General features: G+C 44.1%; 1 protein-coding gene across 1 annotated transcript in view; it reads right to left on the reverse strand.

The window, feature by feature from the left end:
- megf10 (multiple EGF-like-domains 10) overlaps window positions 1-19,711 on the reverse strand; it is a 225,562-nt gene that overhangs the window by 8,377 nt on the left and 197,474 nt on the right. Inside the window, exons 21-24 of the mRNA XM_084383730.1 lie at window positions 15,565-15,680; window positions 15,304-15,427; window positions 14,657-14,701; window positions 14,359-14,571 (exon numbers count right to left, since the gene is read on the reverse strand). Coding sequence (XP_084239856.1) covers window positions 14,359-14,571; window positions 14,657-14,701; window positions 15,304-15,427; window positions 15,565-15,680 — 498 coding nt within the window. The remainder of the gene's footprint in view (window positions 1-14,358; window positions 14,572-14,656; window positions 14,702-15,303; window positions 15,428-15,564; window positions 15,681-19,711) is intronic.

A 19,711-nucleotide genomic window follows, 5' to 3' on the forward strand; every position in this document is an offset into this window, starting at 1 on the left:
CCTTCCCTTCCATGTAAAGCGCAGGGTGGCTGGGTATGTCAGCTTATACCTGATGTTATGGCGCTGCAGAGCTTTCCTCGGCCGTGGTGAAAGTTTTCCTATTTAGGGCCAGCTCTCTTGACACGGCTGGGAACACTGACAATCTGAGGTTCTCCCACAATATACCATGTTTTTCTCTCGCCAAGGCAAGCACTTTCTCCCTCACCGATTGTCTGGGCTGCTGGCAGACCAATTTGGTGCCCTAGGCAAGATTTAAGCTGGCGCCCCCTTGCATCACAGTCAATTTCACAATCACTTGTCATATACTCACACAGAAACTGCATTTATGTATTCAAGATTTTATTTCTTTTAAGTCAAAAATATCACACAAAATAAAAACTGAAGAAAGAAACAAGTAATACAATATAAATTAAAACTGCAAGCAGTGATGAACGGGCCGTCGCCCCCCAACGTACATCGGGCTGTGGTGCCGTCGGAGGCCTGTGCGCCCAGATGTGTGCTTGCCCGTTGCCTGTGGAAATGTTCTACCTACTGTAAATGGGATGAGTGTCACTGGAAACACAACAGCGACATCTTTAGTGACTTCCTGTGTCCAGTGGGTGGCGCTATAGATATGACGCAGTGTTGATGCAGAGACGTATTCAGGGTGAGCCCCTCTACATGTGTGAGCAATTTGATGCAGATGAGAAATTGTATCTTGAAGTTATAAGGACTTCCTGCTTTATGGCGAGGGATCAATTTTGAAGGAAAATGGCCGACTTCCTGTTGGACTGAGGGTATGTGTCCAAGAGGGTTTTTTGTGCATCTGGTCATGATACATATGCATACCGACTTGTGTTAATATGTACCCATGTAGGAGGCGGGGCTTCAAGTTAGAAATACTCCAGGGGGCGCTATGGAGCCATTTGTTCACTTAACACAGTAATAATGCATAGACCTATTCTGGGACAACCCCTCTACATGTGTGACCAATTTGGTGTAGATGGGCCATTGAATGCTGAAGTTATAAGGACTTCCTGCGTGATGGCGAAGGATCGAAATTGACGGCACTGCCACACCCACCAAGCACAACGCAGGCTGTTGAAGGTCTAAAGATGCTACTGAGCGAAATCGCAGCACGCCATTCAAGATGGCCGACTGCCTGTTGCAGCTAAAATGGCCCTCGCCCCCCCACGTACATTGGGCTGTGGCGCTGTCGGAGGCCTGTGCGCCCAGATGTTGTGCTTGCCCCTTGCCTGTGTTAATGTTCTACCTAAATGGGATTCGTGTCAAACAAAACACAACAGTGACACCTTCAGTGACTTCCTGTGTCCAGTGGGTGGCACTATAGATATGACGCAGTATTGATGCAGAGACGTATTTTGGGTGAGCTCCTCTACATGTGTGACCAATTTGATGCAGATGGGAAATTGTATGTTGAAGTTATAAGGACTTCCTGAGTGATGGCGAAGGATCTAAATTGACCGCACCAACACGCCCACCAAGCACAACGCAGGCTGTTGAAGGTAAAAGGATGCTACTGAGTGAATGTGAAGTCTGTGGCGTTAAATCTGTAGGATGAGTTAGTTAAAGTACGAGGCATAGACATTGGGTCCGTACAGAATGGGAAAAGCCATAAGGGGGTCATCAAAATTGACCACACTGCCACACCCACCAGGAATAACGTAGGCAAAAGCTTTTCACAACTCTTCATCATCAAGGCATGAGGATGATACTTGGTGACTGGGAAGTCTGTGGTGTTAAATCTGTAGGCCAAGTTAAACAATGTACGAGGCTTAGAAATGGGTTCCTACAGAATGGTAACAGCCATAAGGGGGGTCGCGAAGTTGAACACACTGCCACGCCCACTAGAAATAACGTAGGTGATAGCTTTTTACAACTTTTCATTATCAAAGTCTGAAGATGATATATAGTGAGTGTGAAGTCTGTGGCGTTAAATCTGTAGGACGAGTTAATTAAAGTACGAGGCACAGACATTGGGTCCGTACAGAATGGGAAAAGCCATAAGGGGGGCATTAGGGGGCGTTACTGAGCTTTCGTGCTATGCATGAGGGCAGTTATGTATCAAAAACACGTACTCATAGGTAAGAAGCTACATGCCAAATTTGGTGAGTCTGCGAATATCCTAAAGTCCCGAAAACAGCATCGGAAAATTGAAAATCGCTGCACGCCATTCAACATGGCCGACTTCCTGTTGCGGCAAAAATTCCAACAAAAATAATTCCATGCTAAGTCCTTGAGACCCATAAGTCCTGTGAATTTCATGAGGATCCGAGAAAGTTTTTGGTCACATGACCCAACGTTAGGTGGCGCTATGGAGTCCCCTGGCCACACCCACCCCCAATCATGTTGAATTATCAAATTTTTCACCACATGTGACGTATGTTCCAAGTTTGGTGAGTTTTGGGGTATGTTCAGGCCGCCAAATATGCAATCTTGGGGACAGACAAAAAAAAAAAAAAAAATAATAATAATAATAATAATAAATAATCCTAGCAGATACAATAGGTCCTCGCACGAGATTCGTGCTCGGGCCCTAATAATAATAATTAAAGCTGCAAGCAGCGATGAACGGGCCCTCGCAGTCCACGTGCGTTGGGGCATGCTGCTGTTGCGGCGTGCTGCTGTTCCTACATGCTGCTGTCGGGGCATGCTGCTGTCGACAGCAGGGCTTGTTCATGCAACAACTTCTGCTGAGGAATGAAAAGTGAAGGCAGGCAAGCTGTTGTTTGGTCATTTAGCAATAAAAGCACCCCCTATTGGCCGATTTGCACCAAATTCTTCACAGACCGTCATCAGGCCATGGAACACAATTAAAAAAAGTTTAGTGTTAATGCGACCGTATTTCATCAAGATATGGAAGATTGTCTGTCTGACCACAATGTTCAGGAAATTGTTGTTTCATATTTTGGTCGTTCGTTGGAGTATCACAATTGTTTTAATAACTTTTTGTCAGTAGGGTCCACAGATGCTGTGTGCAAAGTTTGGTGCAAATCGGAGAAATTGGCTGGGAGGAGTTTGAAAAAGTAGGTTTGCGTCATTCTGGAATTTGCAAATGGAAATGTACTGCAAAAGTGGGCGTGGCCTAAATCACACAATTCAGCTGAATGCAGGGAGCACAGATATAAGGTTTAACATTGTGCACCATGTTATGTGGGAGTTATTAGGCAAAAACAGCTTTGTGTTGATAATAGCGCCACCTGTTGGTCATTTTTGGTGTGTGAGTTACAGGCGCCAGTCTATACCACCCCAATCAGTTTCATATCCATAAGTGTTATGGTGTGGGCACAGTGGCAAATCTAAAATGAAACTGCCACCAGAGCGCCACCCAGTGGCGGATCGGTAAGACCTTCGCCAGCTATCCTCAGGAGGGCATTGGCAATGACTGTACCAAGTTTCATGTTAATCCGACAAACTGGATGTGGAGATATAAATTACTTAAATTTAAAGAGCGCCACCTAGTGGTCATCTGGCAAAATTTAGCACAGAGCCTCAGGGGCTCATGGGGAAGAAGTATCCTGAGTTTCATGTCATTCGGACACACCATTGTGGAGATATGCAACACTTCCTGGTTTAATCCAAATCTGCAGGAAGTTGTTATTTAATAAGTTGAGTATTCTTTGGAATATCAAAATTCTTTTGATAACTTTTTGTCACGAGGGTCCACAGATGCTGTGTGCAAAGTTTCGTGGAAATTGTTGAAATTGCCTGGGAGGAGTTCGAAAAAGTAGGTTTGCGACATTTCGCGAGCTAGCGAAAAAAAACGGTAGGCCTATATCAGGAGATTCAGCACAATTCACTGAACGCGTGGATATAAGGTTTTTGAATGTGCAACAAAGTATGTGGGAGTTATTAGCCAAAATGCACTTTCCTTGATTATAGCGCCACCTACTGGTGGAAATTCACAACGATGACAGATTATAAATTTTTTCGCCAGGAGTGACGTATGTTCCAAGTTTGGTGACTTTTGGGGTATGTTCAGGCAGTGAAAATGCGATCATTTTGTCAGAAGAAAAATAACATCATAATCACTACAAAAACAATAGGGTCCTTGCAGGTTCCCTGCTCGGGCCCTAACTAATAATAATAAGAAGAGTCACTACAAAAACAATAGGGTCCTTGCAGGTTCCCTGCTTGGGCCCTAATAATAATAAACATTACAATTACAATAGGGACCTCGCAGGTTCCCTGCTCGGGCCCTAAAAATAATCACTACAAAAACAATAGGGACCTCGCAGGTTTCCTGCTCGGGCCCTAATAATCCTTACAGATACAATAGGTCCTCGCGCGAGATTCGTGCTCCGGCCCTAATAAGAAGAATAAATAATCCTTACAGATACAATAGGTCAGGTATATCGGAGGCGAAGGCTTTTCACAACTTGTCATCATCAAGGTGTGAAGATGATATGTAGTGAGTGTGAAGTCTGTGGCGTTCAATCTGTAGGACAAGTTACATAAAGTATGAGGTGAAAACATGAAAAACAAATGAATGGGAAAACCCATAAGGGTGGCGTTAGGGGGCGCTACTGAGCTTTCGTGCTGCGCATGAAGGCAGTTGTGGTATCAAATTAATGTACTCATAGGTAAGGAGCTACGGGCCAAATTTGGTGAGTCTGCGAATATCCTAAAATCCTGAAAAATGCGTCGGAAAAATGAAAATCGCCGCACGCCATTCAAGATGGCCGACTTCCTGTTGAGGCAAAAATTCCAACATAAATAATTCCTGGCCACATCCTTGAGACCCATGACTCCTGTAAATTTCAAGACGATCAAAGAATGTTTTTGCGGGGACAAGCGAACGTTAGGTGCTGCTATGGAGTCCCCTGGCCACACCCACCCCCAATCATGTGAAATTATCAAATTTTTCACCACATGTGACTTAAGTTCCAAGTTTGGTGAGTTTTGAGGTATGTTCAGGCCGCCAAATATGCTCTCGTTGTCGAGGGTGAAGAATAATAATAAACAGTCCTTACAGATACAATAGGTCCTCGCACGAGATTCGTGCTCGGGCCCTAATAAGGTTTTGCACAAACACATTAAAGAATATTGTCACTCTGCTGTGCTGAGGTAGAGGGGACAGGAGCACCTGATGCTGTGTCACTGGTGGTGGTGGTGAAATATTTTAAAAGTGCATCTGAAGAGAGAAGAGAAGTATATGTGACCACTGGATGTTACATTTTCATAAAAACAGATGCTTGGTGTGTGAAAATATGATAAGATTCATTCAACTTTATCGTCATTGCAATGCAATTCAGTCTAACCAGAGTGACAAAAAGCAGTAAAGTGCAGTGAAATTTATATATATATATACACAGTACAGACCAAAAGTTTGGACACACCTTCTCCTTTCCTTTCTTTTCATGACTATTGACATTGTAGATTCACACTGAAGGCATCAAAAATATGAATTAACACATGTGGAAATATGTACTTAACAAAAAAGTGTAAAACAACTGAAAATACGCCTTATATTCTAGTTTCTTCAAAGTAGCCACCTTTTGCTCTGATTACTGCTTTGCACACACTCTGCATTCTCTTGATGAGCTTCAAGAGGTAGTCACCTGAAATGGTTTTCACTTCACAGGTGTGCCCTGTCAGGTTTAATAAGTGGGATTTCTTGCCTTATAAATGGGGTTGGGACCATCAGTTGTGTTGTGCAGAAGTCAGGTGGATACACAGCTGATAGTCCTACTGAATAGACTGTTAGAATTTGTATTATGGCAAGAAAAAAGCAGCTAAGTAAAGAAAAACGAGTGGCCATCATTACCTTAAGAAATGAAGGTCAGTCAGTCCGAAAAATTGGGAAAACTTTGAAAGTGTCCCCAAGTGCAGTCGCAAAAACCATCAAGCGCTCACCTCTGCTGCGGAGGATAAGTTCATCCGAGTCACCAGCCTCAGAAATCGCAGGTTAACAGCAGCTCAGATTAGAGACCAGGTCAATGCCACACAGAGTTCTAGCAGCAGACACATCTCTAGAACAACTGTTAAGAGGAGACTGTGTGAATCAGGCCTTCATGGTAGAATAGCTGCTAGGAAACCACTGCTAAGGACAGGCAACAAGCAGAAGAGACTTGTTTGGGCTAAAGAACACAAGGAATGGACATTAGACCAGTGGAAATCTGTGCTTTGGTCTGATGAGTCCAAATTTGAGATCTTTGGTTCCAACCACCGTGTCTTTGTGCGACGCAGAAAAGGTGAACGGATGGACTCTACATGCCTGGTTCCCACCGTGAAGCATGGAGGAGGAGGTGTGATGGTGTGGGGGTGCTTTGCTGGTGACACTGTTGGGGATTTATTCAAAATTGAAGGCATACTGAACCAGCATGGCTACCACAGCATCTTGCAGCGGCATGCTATTCCATCCGGTTTGCGTTTAGTTGGACCATCATTTATTTTTCAACAGGACAATGACCCCAAACACACCTCCAGGCTGTGTAAGGGCTATTTGACCAAGAAGGAGAGTGATGGGGTGCTGCGCCAGATGACCTGGCCTCCACAGTCACCGGACCTGACCCAATCGAGATGGTTTGGGGTGAGCTGGACCGCAGAGTGAAGGCAAAAGGGCCAACAAGTGCTAAGCATCTCTGGGAACTCCTTCAAGACTGTTGGAAGACCATTTCAGGTGACTACCTCTTGAAGCTCATCAAGAGAATGCCAAGAGTGTGCGAAGCAGTAATCAAAGCAAAAGGTGGCTACTTTGAAGAACCTAGAATATAAGACATATTTTCAGTTGTTTCACACTTTTTTGTTAAGTACATATTTCCACATGTGTTAATTCATATTTTTGATGCCTTCAGTGTGAATCTACAATGTCAATAGTCATGAAAAGAAAGGAAACTCTTTGAATGAGGTGTGTCCAAACTTTTGGTCTGTACTGTATATACATATATATTTTCATAAAAACAGATGATTGGTGTATATATATATATATATATACATTTATAGGATATACATATATATATATATATATATATATATATATATATATACATAAACATATATGTATATTTGTATATATATATATATATATATATATATATATATAACGTTAGGCCTGTTATATATGTAAATATATAATATATATATATATATATATATATATATATATATATATATATACACACATATATATGTAAACTTTAACAAACATAAACTGTGACACAATAAACCAAAGGCTTACAACTACCCTATTACTTATAAAGTGGATGGAAAGCTAATAGCATTTTAACTGACATACAAGCAGGGAAAACACAGCCAATAGGTTAAAATAACACCTGAACAGGCCTAACGTTAACTTTCCAAATGTCCCTAATGAATTTAAGGTGGGAGTAACATTAACTTACGTCTACTCTAGCTATTTACTGATTATTAAACAATGGCTACTGTCGTCCAAAGTAAGCTAGCAAGTTAACACTCTGCTCCAACAATGGTAACTACGATGCATTAAACTATTAATTTCATTCACTTCATCACATTGATGTTACTGTACCTCTATCTTTTTCACGTTTTTCTTCCTCTTCTTTCCTTCTTTTCATTCCCTGGGCGCTGGATGGTTTCAATCTTTTGGACATTGTGATTCTGCTACAGTATCAATAAATCTCTCTCTTGGTCTTGGGGGTCACAGTCCGGTCAGATTCAGGCAACTCGGCTCTCGACCCCGCCCCCCACCCTCACAGAGGGCAGGTACAGTGCAACGAGCCAGCCAGGAACCCAGAAAAAAGGCCTCTCCATTATTTAATAGCCTTTGCTATGAAATTATGTTGCTGTGGGCTTGTATATTATTTCAAAATAATAGTAGTAATAGCACTGGTAAAAAATTGTATTTTTTTTTTTCTTTTTCCCCTACCCCCGTTTGCGGCGCCCCCTGTGGATGATGGCGCCCTTAGCATTAGCCTATACAGCCTATGGCAAGGGCCAGCTCTGCTGACATCGATTTGGCCTCTGTTGCGGTTCTGTTTCTACCTCCCCTGGGGCATTAGAGACGGACCAAAACTGTCTTGCCATTCCACCTCTAACTTTCATACAGATTGCGAGGCAGAATATCGGAACAACACTCCCACCGTTGAAAAGGCAGTGTGAAAGGAGCTATAGATTCCACAATACAATGCAAAGAAGGCTTGCCTCGACGACGCCTTTGTATTTTTACACTGAACCATGCAGAGCCAGTATAATGCAGCCCCTGTCGTTTTATATAGCATGTTGGTGTTGCGGAACCAAAAGAGGCATGACAGTACACATCATAAAGTTGAGATCTGTGTGAAAAGTTAGCCCTCTTTTCCCCCAACTCGCCTGATATTCCCTGCAATATTTAAACGGACTACCACACACACACACACACACACACACACACACCCTCACACGCATACACACACACGGAGCTTCGGGCGTTTGCAATTACACGCAGTGCCAGCAACCGCGGCGTAATTCATTCATACGCGATCACTATTTCACATATCTTTCAGTTACTCACCAAACTTCTGCCAACATCATAGCGAACGACGCAGTACCCATCGATTCGTCTCCATAACCCATTCCATTCCGTTTGTCCATACCTTGTGCATGCAAACACCAACCTAACTTTCACTTTCACTTCCTGGTCCCGCATCACTTTGCTTCCCCAAGGAACATGAGCCCCCTGACTATGGCTAATTTATTCCCTGTTTGGGACAGGGGAAAGGGTTGATTTGAGCGGGGAAGGTATGGTGGCATTACAAAATGCTTTACTGTTGTGAAATGTAATTATTATTTAATTATGGACAAAATAATAAGGCTATTATTATTATCATTATTATTGTTGGCGCAGCTGTGTGATGGGTAGAATATCAGCTGAATCACTGCTCCTGGAAAAAACACCCTGTCATGTTGGGCTATTTAAAGCAAGGGTTTTCTGCCCTCAGTGTGAGAGTCTGGAGAGTGGCAACTTGCTGAGAGGTTGTATATTGAAACTATTCAGAATTGTGCTGGTGCCTGGTTCATTTTTTTTTTGTTTTTTTGTTTTTCTGAAGTTTTCTTTTGTTGCCAGTGGGCAGGAGCAACTATTTTTTTTTGCACTGTGAATAAATAAATCTGCACTTTTTCATCACAATCCATGTTTGCCGCTGCTGTATTTTCACCTCATCACCACCCAACCTCAGTGTGTCTTTTCGCCACCATCCTGTGTGGACGTGGGCCCAAAAGCCCATTCTTCACAGTTGGTGTCAGAAGTGGGATCGTGGGTCAAGGAGCATGACCCACAGACTGGACACCATGCAGCAGAGCTTGTTGACTCTTTCATGGCTGCTCGCTGTGGAACAAAAGACTTCCGCCAGCAAGGCTCCAGCAGACCGATGATTAAGGGTAAGTCTGTGGGGTACGGGAGTGGAGTTGGTCCTAGATATAGCGAGCAGAGTAGGGGTCCAAACACCAGATATTACCCACCACAGCACAATTCTCACACCAGACCTACAAGCCCACCTCCAACCAGAACCCCCATGAGCAAAGACAGCTTTGTTTGTCACTTTTGTGGTAAGCCAGGACACCTCATCAGAGAATGCCCGGTTAAGAGAGCAAAAAGTACTATCATGTGCTCGGGTCCAGGGACTAGAAAGGAACCCTCGTATGTCGGCAAGGTACAGACCATGGAGTGAATGGCAGGCCAGCAAGGGCTCTTCCCGACACCGGCAGCACCCAGACTCTCATGCAACCCTACATGGTGGATCAGCCCGAAACGCTGACAGGGGAACACCTCAGAGTGTGCTGTGTCAACGGAGATGAGCATGAGTACCCTATAGCTGAGATTTGTCTTGAGGTACAAGAGCAGACATACAAGCTTAAAGCTGGCATTGTCAGAGGGTTGAGCCATCCAGTTGTCTTGGGTCAGGATGTGCTCATACTGCCAGAACTGGTGCAGTCTACTCTGCCAGTGAGTATGGTTGCTACCAGGTCTCAGACAAAGACAGAGACCCAGAGGCTGTTAGAGATGATGCCATACAGCCAAGAGGAGATCAGTTCTCAGGAGAAATGTAAAGCTGTAACGACCCGTCAGCAGCGCAGACGAGAAAAGCTGTTGGGCATGGTTCGAGTTATGGTGGACTCCAGAACCTCTGCCCGTTGTGAGGGAAGATATCTGGGAAATTCCCTATGATTTCAAAGAGCTGTAGAGGCAAGATGAGTCCCTAAAAGAACTCTTCAGTAAGGCTACAGAGGTTGAAGGGGTGAGCACAGGTAAGGCAAAAGCTCTTTTGGGAGAATTCTACTTTGTGCAACAGAGCCTGCTATATCACCAGCCTAAAGGGAGCAGCACTGAGCAGCTAGTAGTCCCCTGTAGCCTGAGACCAAAGATCCTGAACTTAGGTCATGACATTTCCTGGGCTGGGCATTTGGGTAGTGTAAAAACACTCCAGACAATAGCTAGCAAATTCTTCTGGCCAGGCATGTATACTGATGTACACCGACACTGCAAAACCTGCCCCACATGTCAACTCACAAGCAAACACAAAGTCAAGCCTTTTCCACTACAGCCTCTCCCAGTTATTGATGTGCCATTCACTAGGATAGGGATGGACATTGTTGGCCCCCTAGAGCGCACACAGGCAGGCTACCAATATATACTTGTAATTTGTGATTACGCCACCCGCTACCCTGAAGCTTTTCCCTTACGAAAGGTCACGGCTAGAACCATTGCCCCCGTACTTTTGAAGTTATTCTCCAGGGTAGGGATTCCCCAGGAGATTCTAACTGATCAGGGAACAGCTTTTCTGTCAAACACCATGAAGCAGGTGTATGGGTTGTTGGGAATTAAGGGTATTAGGACCACTCCTTATCACCCCCAGACTGATGGACTGGTAGAAAGATATAACCAGACACTGAAGGGCATGCTGAGGAGGTTTGTGGCTGCCAACGGCAAGGACTGGGACCGTTGGCTCCCCTACCTCATGTTCGCCTACCGGGAGGTTTCCCAAGCCTCAACAGGGTTCTCACCATTCAAACTCCAGTATGGCAGACAGGTGAGGGGCCCTCTTGATCTCCTCAGAGATGCCTGGGAGTCACCAAAGCCCACCACCACCAACATCCTCACCTATGTCATCACCATGAGGGAGAAGATGGAAGAAATGACCAACCTGGTGAAGGACAACCTTCAGCAGGCACAACAGACCCAGACCAGCTGGTATGACCAGAGAGCGAGACAGTGAACCTTCCAGCCAGGCCAGAAAGTTCTTCTACTCCTGCCTATGGAGGAGAACAAGCTGTTGGCCAAGTGGCAGGGACTTAACAGCATCAGCAGGAAGCTGGGGCCCACCACCTATGGTTTGGAAATGCCAGAGAGGAGAAAGCAGCGGCAGGCATTTCACATTAACCTGCTGAAAGAGTGGCACGAGAGAGGTGCCACTGAGCCAACAGCTGCTGGTACAAGCTGTGAAGGAGGAGGAAGACACTCCGGAGCAGTTCTTCCCTACTGACCATCCAGCAGGAAAGATCGACATCACACATCTCACCACACAACAGCAGCAGGAGTTGCGAGCTGTCATCCCTGACGGCCTGCTCAGTGACCAGCCCGGAGCCACCTCCATGGCTGAGCACAACTTCCTGCTGAAAGACAACACACCACTCCGGCAGCGGATGTACTGAGTTCCGGAGCGAATGTTGCCAGCCCTCCAGGAGGAGCTGCAGGTGATGCAAAGACTTGGCGTGATTGAGCAGTCAGAGAGCGCCTGGAACAGCCCTGTTGTCCTTGTTCCAAAGAAGGATGGTGGTATGCGTTTCTGCATTGACTTCCGCCAGGTAAATGCTCAATCACACTTTGATGCATATCCCATGCCTAGGCTGGAAGATCTTATTGAGCGCCTTGGAAAGGCGTACTTCATTTCCACTTTGGACCTGTGTAAGGCCTACTGGCAGGTGCCAATGGCTAAGGAAGCCAGGCCCTACACAGCCTTCAGGACGCCCAAGGGACTGTTCCAGTTTAAAGTTATGCCGCCTACAGGGAGTGCCAGCCACCTTCCAGCGGTTGATGGACCGTGTGCTGGATGGGACTGGTGCTTTTGCAGGTGCATACCTGGACGACATCGTAATCTTCAGTGCCACCTGGGACGAGCACATTGGGCATCTTGCTGAGGTGCTACAGCGCATACATCAGGCAGGACTGCCTGCCCAGCCCAAGAAATGCGCTTTGACCCAGCAGGAAGTGCGGTACCTGGGACATATCCTAGGTTGTGGGGTAATCTGACCCCAGAAGGACAAAATTGTGGCTACCCGGGACTGCCTGCAGCCCCAGACCAAGAAGGATATTCAGTCCTTTTTGGGGCTTGCTGGGTGGTACTGGCGGTTTGTGCCAAACTTCGCGAGCAGAGCAGCGTCCCTCACTGACCTGACCAGAAAGTCTGGTCCGGTGAAGGTCAGGTGGGAGGAGCAGCATGAGAAGGCTTTCATGGATTTAAAGGAGGCTTTGTGCAACGGCCCTGTGCTGCAGAGCCTGGACTTTACCCAGCCATGGACTGTACAGACCAATGCCTCTAGAGTTGGTCTGGGGGCAGTACTCCTCCAGGGTGAGGGAGAGCAGCAACGACCGGTGGCTTACATAAGCCGCAAGCTGTTTCCCCTGGAGACACGGTATTCCGCCGTAGAACTGGAATGCCTGGCCGTAAAGTGGGCACTAGACACTTTTAGGTACTACCTTCTAGGTAGAGACTTTGTTCTGGAGACGGACCACCGAGCCTTGAAATGGCTGGGCAAAATTAAGGACACTAATGCCCGCATTACCCGTTGGTTTTTGGCTCTGCAGCCATTCAGATTTGAGGTGCAGTATAGGGCAGGAAAGCAGAACATGATGGCAGATTTTCTGTTTCGCCACCCGAGTGGCGAGCCTCCAGAGGAGGAGGGAAGTGTGAAAAGTTAGCCCTCTTTTCCCCCAACTCCAATTCCGTTTGTCCATACCTTGTGCATGCAAACACCAACCTAACTTTCACTTTCACTTCCTGGTCCCGCATCACTTTGCTTCCCCAAGGAACATGAGCCCCCTGACTATGGCTAATTTATTCCCTGTTTGGGACAAGGGAAAGGGTTGATTTGAGCGGGGAAGCTATGGTGGCATTACAAAATGCTTTACTGTTGTGAAATGTAATTATTATTTAATTATGGATAAATAATAAGGCTATTATTATTATTATTATTATTATTATTATTATTATTATTATTGGAGCAGCTGTGTGATGGGTAGAATATCAGCTGAATCACTGCTCCTGGAAAAAACACCCTGTCATGTTGGTTTCTCAGAGTTAGAGTAGCTGAAGGGCTATTTAAAGCAAGGGTTTTCCGCCCTCAGTGTGGGAGTCTGAAGAGTGGCAACTTGCTGAGAGGTTGTATATTGAAACTATATACTATATAATCAGAAAATTGTGCTGGTGCCTGGTTAATTTTTTTTTGTTTGTTTGTTTTTCTGAAGTTTTCTTTTGTTGCCAGTGGGCCGGAGCAACTTTTTTTGTTTTTGCACTGTAAATAAATCTGCACTTTTTCATCACAATCCACGTTTGCCATTGCTGTGTTTTCACCTCATCACCACCCAACCTCAGTGTGTCTTGTCACCGCCATCCTGTGTGGACGTGGGCCCAAAAGCCCATTCTTCACAATCTGTGGTGGTGTTTTTGCGTGTTTCCACCCGGTTTCCACCTGGAATCTAAAAATGTCTCAGCAAATTGTTTATAATGATATGAAAGCTGTTAAAATGTTGTTGTTAAAGTGACAAAGATAAGATGTTTTGCTCGAAATTAAATCAGATAATCACCATCAGTAAGTAGCGGACTTTGTCTGGCTCTCACTCCCAGAGAGGGATGCTGTTTTCCGGAAGGAAGTTCATCGAAAACTCAGTAGTTTTCTAAATTAAATTTAGTGATATTCTCTATATACGTTGCCAAAGACAGTAACTACAACGCAACACACAATATTGGAAGGCAACAAAGACATTCTCAAGTTTTTTGCTCTAAATCACATCACACAACCACTTCCAGTAAACATGAGCTGCCTGGCTCTCACTGACGGGGACACAAGCTGTTTTCCTGGGTGAAAGTGTGACGAGGAGTCGGTAGGACAGATGCAGTGACAGAGACTTTTCCATATATAAATTCAGCATTTTAATTTTTATACTGATGGCGAGGCAGAATATATATTTACAATTTTCCCACCTTTAAAAGGCAGCCTAACCCAACCGTCTCAGATTTTGACATACCATATATACTATGGTACAGTAATAATGATATTTGACCTACTGTATATTGTGCACCCCTAATTGGATATAGAAGTACACTATAATTCATGCAACTGAGGCATCCTTGTCTATAAGGCACTGACAATGAAGAGTAACAAATGTAAGCTTAAGGTCCTCACCAACTTCATAGACATTGCGGTTATTGGTTGGGCTGCTGTTGCTGATCTCAGCATATGGTGGGTCCTGTCTGGCTGGTGACTTCATTTCCACATAGCCACACTCAGTGTTTTTGGCTGTCAGTAGAGGTGGGTCCTTTATTGTAGCATATGGGTTTTCAGAGCTGTTGAGGGAACAGGAGCTAGCATGATAGAGTGTGCCCTCCACCAGAGAACCTGAATTACAAAGAAGGAGGAGCCATTGAGCGGTGAATACCAACATCAAACCAAGCAGTTTAGTATTTATTTGTAAAATAAATACCTTGTAAAGATTTCCCCGTGTATCTCCTGTCAACTCCACAGGCCCCTGGCACAAAGGAAAAATTAAATAAGGATGGTTGTTGAATGGCAAACATTATGTGAGATGTGAGGCAAGATTTAGTAGAATTTTTTCATATGAGTAAATTAGGAAATGGTGTTACAATAGACAACAGACTCCCATGCACACCAATTATTTGACCTGTTCTGAATTGAATCTTGTTTGATGGTCTGCTTTTGATTTGTTGTTGCCTTTTTTCCATGTAAAATACTTTGCAAACAAAATACTGATACAAATGAAACAGAAAATAATATCAGTCAAGGAACTGAGACCATCTGGTGAACCAATATATTTGTGTTATCTGCATACACTAATATTTAACATGATGATGACTGATCAAAACAGTCAAAGATAGAGGGGTGCACAGAGGATGCAGCCCTTCTGGCTCCTGCTTATGGTGCGAGTCATGTTTGTTGTAACATCTGTCCTACCTATCTGACCTATGACTATAAGACCCTTCTGGACATGGGTTCATGGAATAGTAAAGAAACCACAGGAAAAATCGATGACCACCTACTGCTGACAACACTGAAGTTACGATACTCCTTATATGTAAGTGTAAGTACACTATAATGCATTCCAGGTCTCACCCAGTTCATTTAAGCAGTCCCTTTGTTTCCAGTCTGTAGGCAGTGTGTCAGTGATTTCATTTAGAGGAGTCCTTTTACTCTGAGCCACATTCTTCAGGTTCACAAACAGCAGGTTGCTCTTGTCCTTTAAAAATAGTTAGGGAGTCAAATATCAGTTCTTAGAATGTATGAATGCAGAATTTTTTGACATATTTTAATAATTCAAATACAAATCTAACATTCTGTGTCGCTCTATACGGTCTCAAAATTCCACTTCCATACCTTTCCATACGAAGCGTTGTTAACGTGTGGGGAGTTGATGCACTGTGTCAGTGTATGGTAGCTGGGGTTGGAGAAGTCGTTGCTGTGGTGGGCTTCACACCTTGGTGGGTAAGCATCTGAAAAATGACAAGATGACAAGAACTCTTACCAGGATGTACTAAATGAATAACAGTGCTTCCAGCCTCTGACCTCTAGGGGGCCTCCAAAACCGAATGCCTCATCCTGTCGTTGCTTTTGGTTTTTAATCAAATCAAGTCGAGTCAAGTTAAGTTTATTTCTAGAGCACATTTAAAAACAACAAAAGTTGACCAAAGTGCTTTACAAGGAGATTATATAAAACATAGGAGTCTCCAAATAAAAACACTTTGGGTAATACACAAGAATAGTAATTTATAGACTAAAGAAAAGAGATGTTTTTTAAGGCAGATTTTGAATGTATGAGCTGGGGAGATTATTCAATTTGCTTGCGGCAAACTATTCCAAAGCTTAGGGCGAAAACTGAAATTGCTCTATCACCTTTGGTTTTTAGCTGGGTGCGTGGAATGGAGAGCTACAATTGGTCAGTGGATCCGAAGGTTTGCGAGATGGAGTATGGGATAAGCAGTTCTGATATGTAAGTTAATGCCAGACCATGCAGTACTTTGAAAACAAATAAAAACAATTAAAATCAATCCCTGGTAGCCAGTGAAGAGAAGCCAGAACAGGGGCTATATGGTGTCCTTTCCTGGTACCAGTGTGAAGGCTGCTGCATTTTTAACCAGCTGCAGGTATAATAGGGCAGACTGTCTGATTTCCTAAAGCAAGAACTGCAGCAATCGAGGAGAGAGTAAATGCAAGGGTGAACCAAGGTTTCCAAATCTTTTAACAGGCAGGAATGATTTTCATTTTGCAATAGTTCTAAGGTAGACGAAGCTTGTGCTGACAACTGAGTTGATTTGTTTGTCACATTTTAAAGTGAAGACAAGGGCCCCAGGGCATTGATAATTGTCAAAGGATGGTCTGCAGGGCCGCAAATTAGGACCTCTCTTTTATTCTGGTTCAGGTGAAGGAAGCTTTTTACCATCCAGGATTGTACATCCTCAATACATAAGAGAGCTGACATTGCATGGACCGCAAGTTTTCAGCAGGAGGTGCAGCTTTGAGTCATCCACATAACAAATTGATAGGAGATATGTTTTTTGAAAATGGACCCCAGAGGGAGCATGCACAATAAAATGGGGCATAAATCTGAACCTTGTGGTAGTCCACAGGAGTTGGGAGCAGCGGAACACAGAAGACACATTAAGAATATTAACAGAGTTTGAACGGTCTTCGAGGTATGAGGCAAACCACTGAATGCCAACAACAAACTTAAGGCAGTCCAAAGGAATGGAGTGATCAACTGTATTGAAAGCAGCCAAGAGATCTAAAATAATTAATATAGAGTAATTTCCTAAGTAATGACAGGAGCAGATCATTTGTCACCTCAGAAGGGCAGATATGTTGTGTACTGAAACCTGACTGAAATTTAACCAGTATGCTGAATTTGTTTAAATTGGAGATAGGTTGAGAAAAAAACAACAACAAAAACTTTTTCAAGGATTTTGGATACAGTTTGGAGTTTTGATATTTGACAGTAGTGATTAGAAACGTTGGATTTAAATTTGCTCAGATAGGGTGAGTGACAGCATGTTTAAAGCAGGGTGGGACATGGCCATGTTGGGACCCACAGATGAAGTCGTTCATTGTGGATTTCTAAATGGACTCTGAACTGAACTCAGTTTCCCAGAATTCCCCAGTCTTCAGTCCCCAGTCTCTACCTAGGTGCCAAGAGACCCAGCTTTGAGCTACTATTGGTCTGGGTGACAGACCCACCCACCAATTAGTCAAAACTCTAGCCTTTGTTCTAGATCTTCTCCACCGTGTTCCCTACGGGGCTGCCTGCCCTCAAGTTCTCTTCTCCTGGATTCTTCAAGGCCTAACAGCTGCTGAGAGTTGCCAGCTGCATTTCCAGCAGGCCCAAAGAACTTCTCCTCACAGCAGCAATGTGAGGTCCTGCTAGTATTCCAGCTTAGTTAGCGCCAGCAGCTCCAAAACAAAGCTTACCAGCTACTACACAATCCAAGGAACATGAAGCAAGTTAGCACCGAGCTGCTATCCTTGCAAAGGAAAGGAGCTACTAGTTTCCTCCACCTGCTGTCTTTCATCAGACCTTGCACAGCAAGAACAGCATTGTTCAACATTGGAATTACAACCTTTTCCTGCTTGGCTCATCAGCCAAGGAACCACCAGCACATTTTCTTCAAAGACTGGTAACATTGAACTGGGCCTAGATAGCACACAGCATAGCACAGCACTTTTTAACTCTGGTTGATGTAATGCACATTTGTTCAATCTCTGTGTTTGCTCACTGTTTGTGTGTTATTGTGATCTCAGGTCAGGTTATTAGTAATTTGATGTTAGTTGAATTATGCTTCACACAGACTCAGGGTCTTTGCATGCAACTGACCATCTTCTCTAACTTGGCATCACATGACACACATACACACTCCTTCAGCCTTGAGCATATCACACCCACATGTGATCAGTGAGCAAATGTTGTGAGCACCCCCATTGTTTCTTTGTTCTCTCCTGTCAAAGAAACAAGTGGTGATCCATCAGCCATCTTGTAGTCCCTTTTGATCAGTCATTTTGTTTGTAGTCTTCCTTTGTCCATGCTTCCAGGCGTGGTACTTTGAACTCTAGCCACCATTTTGCTTTTGTTCTTCCAGACACACTCACAGGCTGTGTCCAAATTCAGGGTCTGCAGCCTTTGAAGGGCGCATTTGAAGGCCAATTACGTCACAACGCTGCGCGAAGGCTGTCCAAATTCGAAGGCTCCTTCAAATGCAGCCCACGACATCAAGGGGCGCACACATGACATTCAAGTGTGAGTCTTGGGTTTATACTCGGTTTTTACTTACTTGAACATCCAACGCCAGATATATTAAACTTCAAGGGACTATAAAACCTCCAAATTTTAACTTTCAGTTAAAATACGTGGCGCTGGTAATGCTATGGTAAATATAGTTGTTAGTCACCAATGGGTTAATGTTTATTTTGTAATGTTGATAATTCAATTTAGATTTGACACATTGTACACACACAAATAAATGTACACGTTTGATAGATTTGAACCAAAACAGACTTTAATGCATGAACACCTGGTGACGCAACCAGGAAATACTCCGAAGGCTAGACCGTCCCATTTAACAACGGTGGACGCGGCCTTCAAGGTCCCTCCGAAGAACCCGGCCTTGAAGGATGCAGCCCCTGAATTTGGACACAGCCACATACAAACACACACACACACACACACACACACCTGTATATAGTACATGTTAGTTAGATTGTGTGTTTTCATTTTGTGTTAAATAAAAGACTTTTGAACCTTCATGCAGTCTATTTAATATTGTACAAGATTGAATGTTGCCAACCTCTACTCTGCCAAGGACTCCAAAATCCTTCAACCATTACTAGCTGTTATGGTAATTTTGGTTGTAGTTATTAAGTTAATTATTAATCAGAGTTACAACCTGACAGATTAGTACCTTTTTATGAGACTGATTTGGTGAATTGGTTATCTTTTCCCTTCTTCAAGGGTGATGCCCCGGGGTGATCTAATGTAAATTGGATCTTATTATTTATCATAATTATCGTAAAGCACTACAACCATTTACCGCTCACTACGGGAGCTTTAGTGAGAACAATGGGGACTGGAATGCCAAGAGTTAAAATGGGATCATGAGTATGACCATATACGTTTAATCTGTGACTAACCGGGTAAGATTCATCAAAATCATGCCTCCACCTTAGCCGATAAGGCACAGTGAGTTAAGGTATTTATATTTAGGAGTACACAGACTCAAACTTAAACTGGTGTTTGTAGGACATAGCACAGACTCTTTGAGGAAAGTGTTGTATGAAGAGAGATCAGCACTTTGAGTTACAGGGCTTGGGCCAGGGGAGGACAGCTGAGGAGGCTGGTGACTTGGGGTGAGACAAGGGGGCAAGATCAGGGTGTTGAAGTTGGTGTGTGTTGGGACCAGCCACATGGTTCTGACGTCGGATCGGCCCGCATGCAGCTCAATGCTTTGATGCGGCTTCCTTGCACTACAAAAGCCTGATG

This window comes from Pagrus pagrus (genome assembly GCF_965226575.1).
Source record: "Pagrus pagrus genome assembly, chromosome: 19".
NCBI classification, from domain to species: Eukaryota; Metazoa; Chordata; class Actinopteri; order Spariformes; family Sparidae; genus Pagrus; species Pagrus pagrus.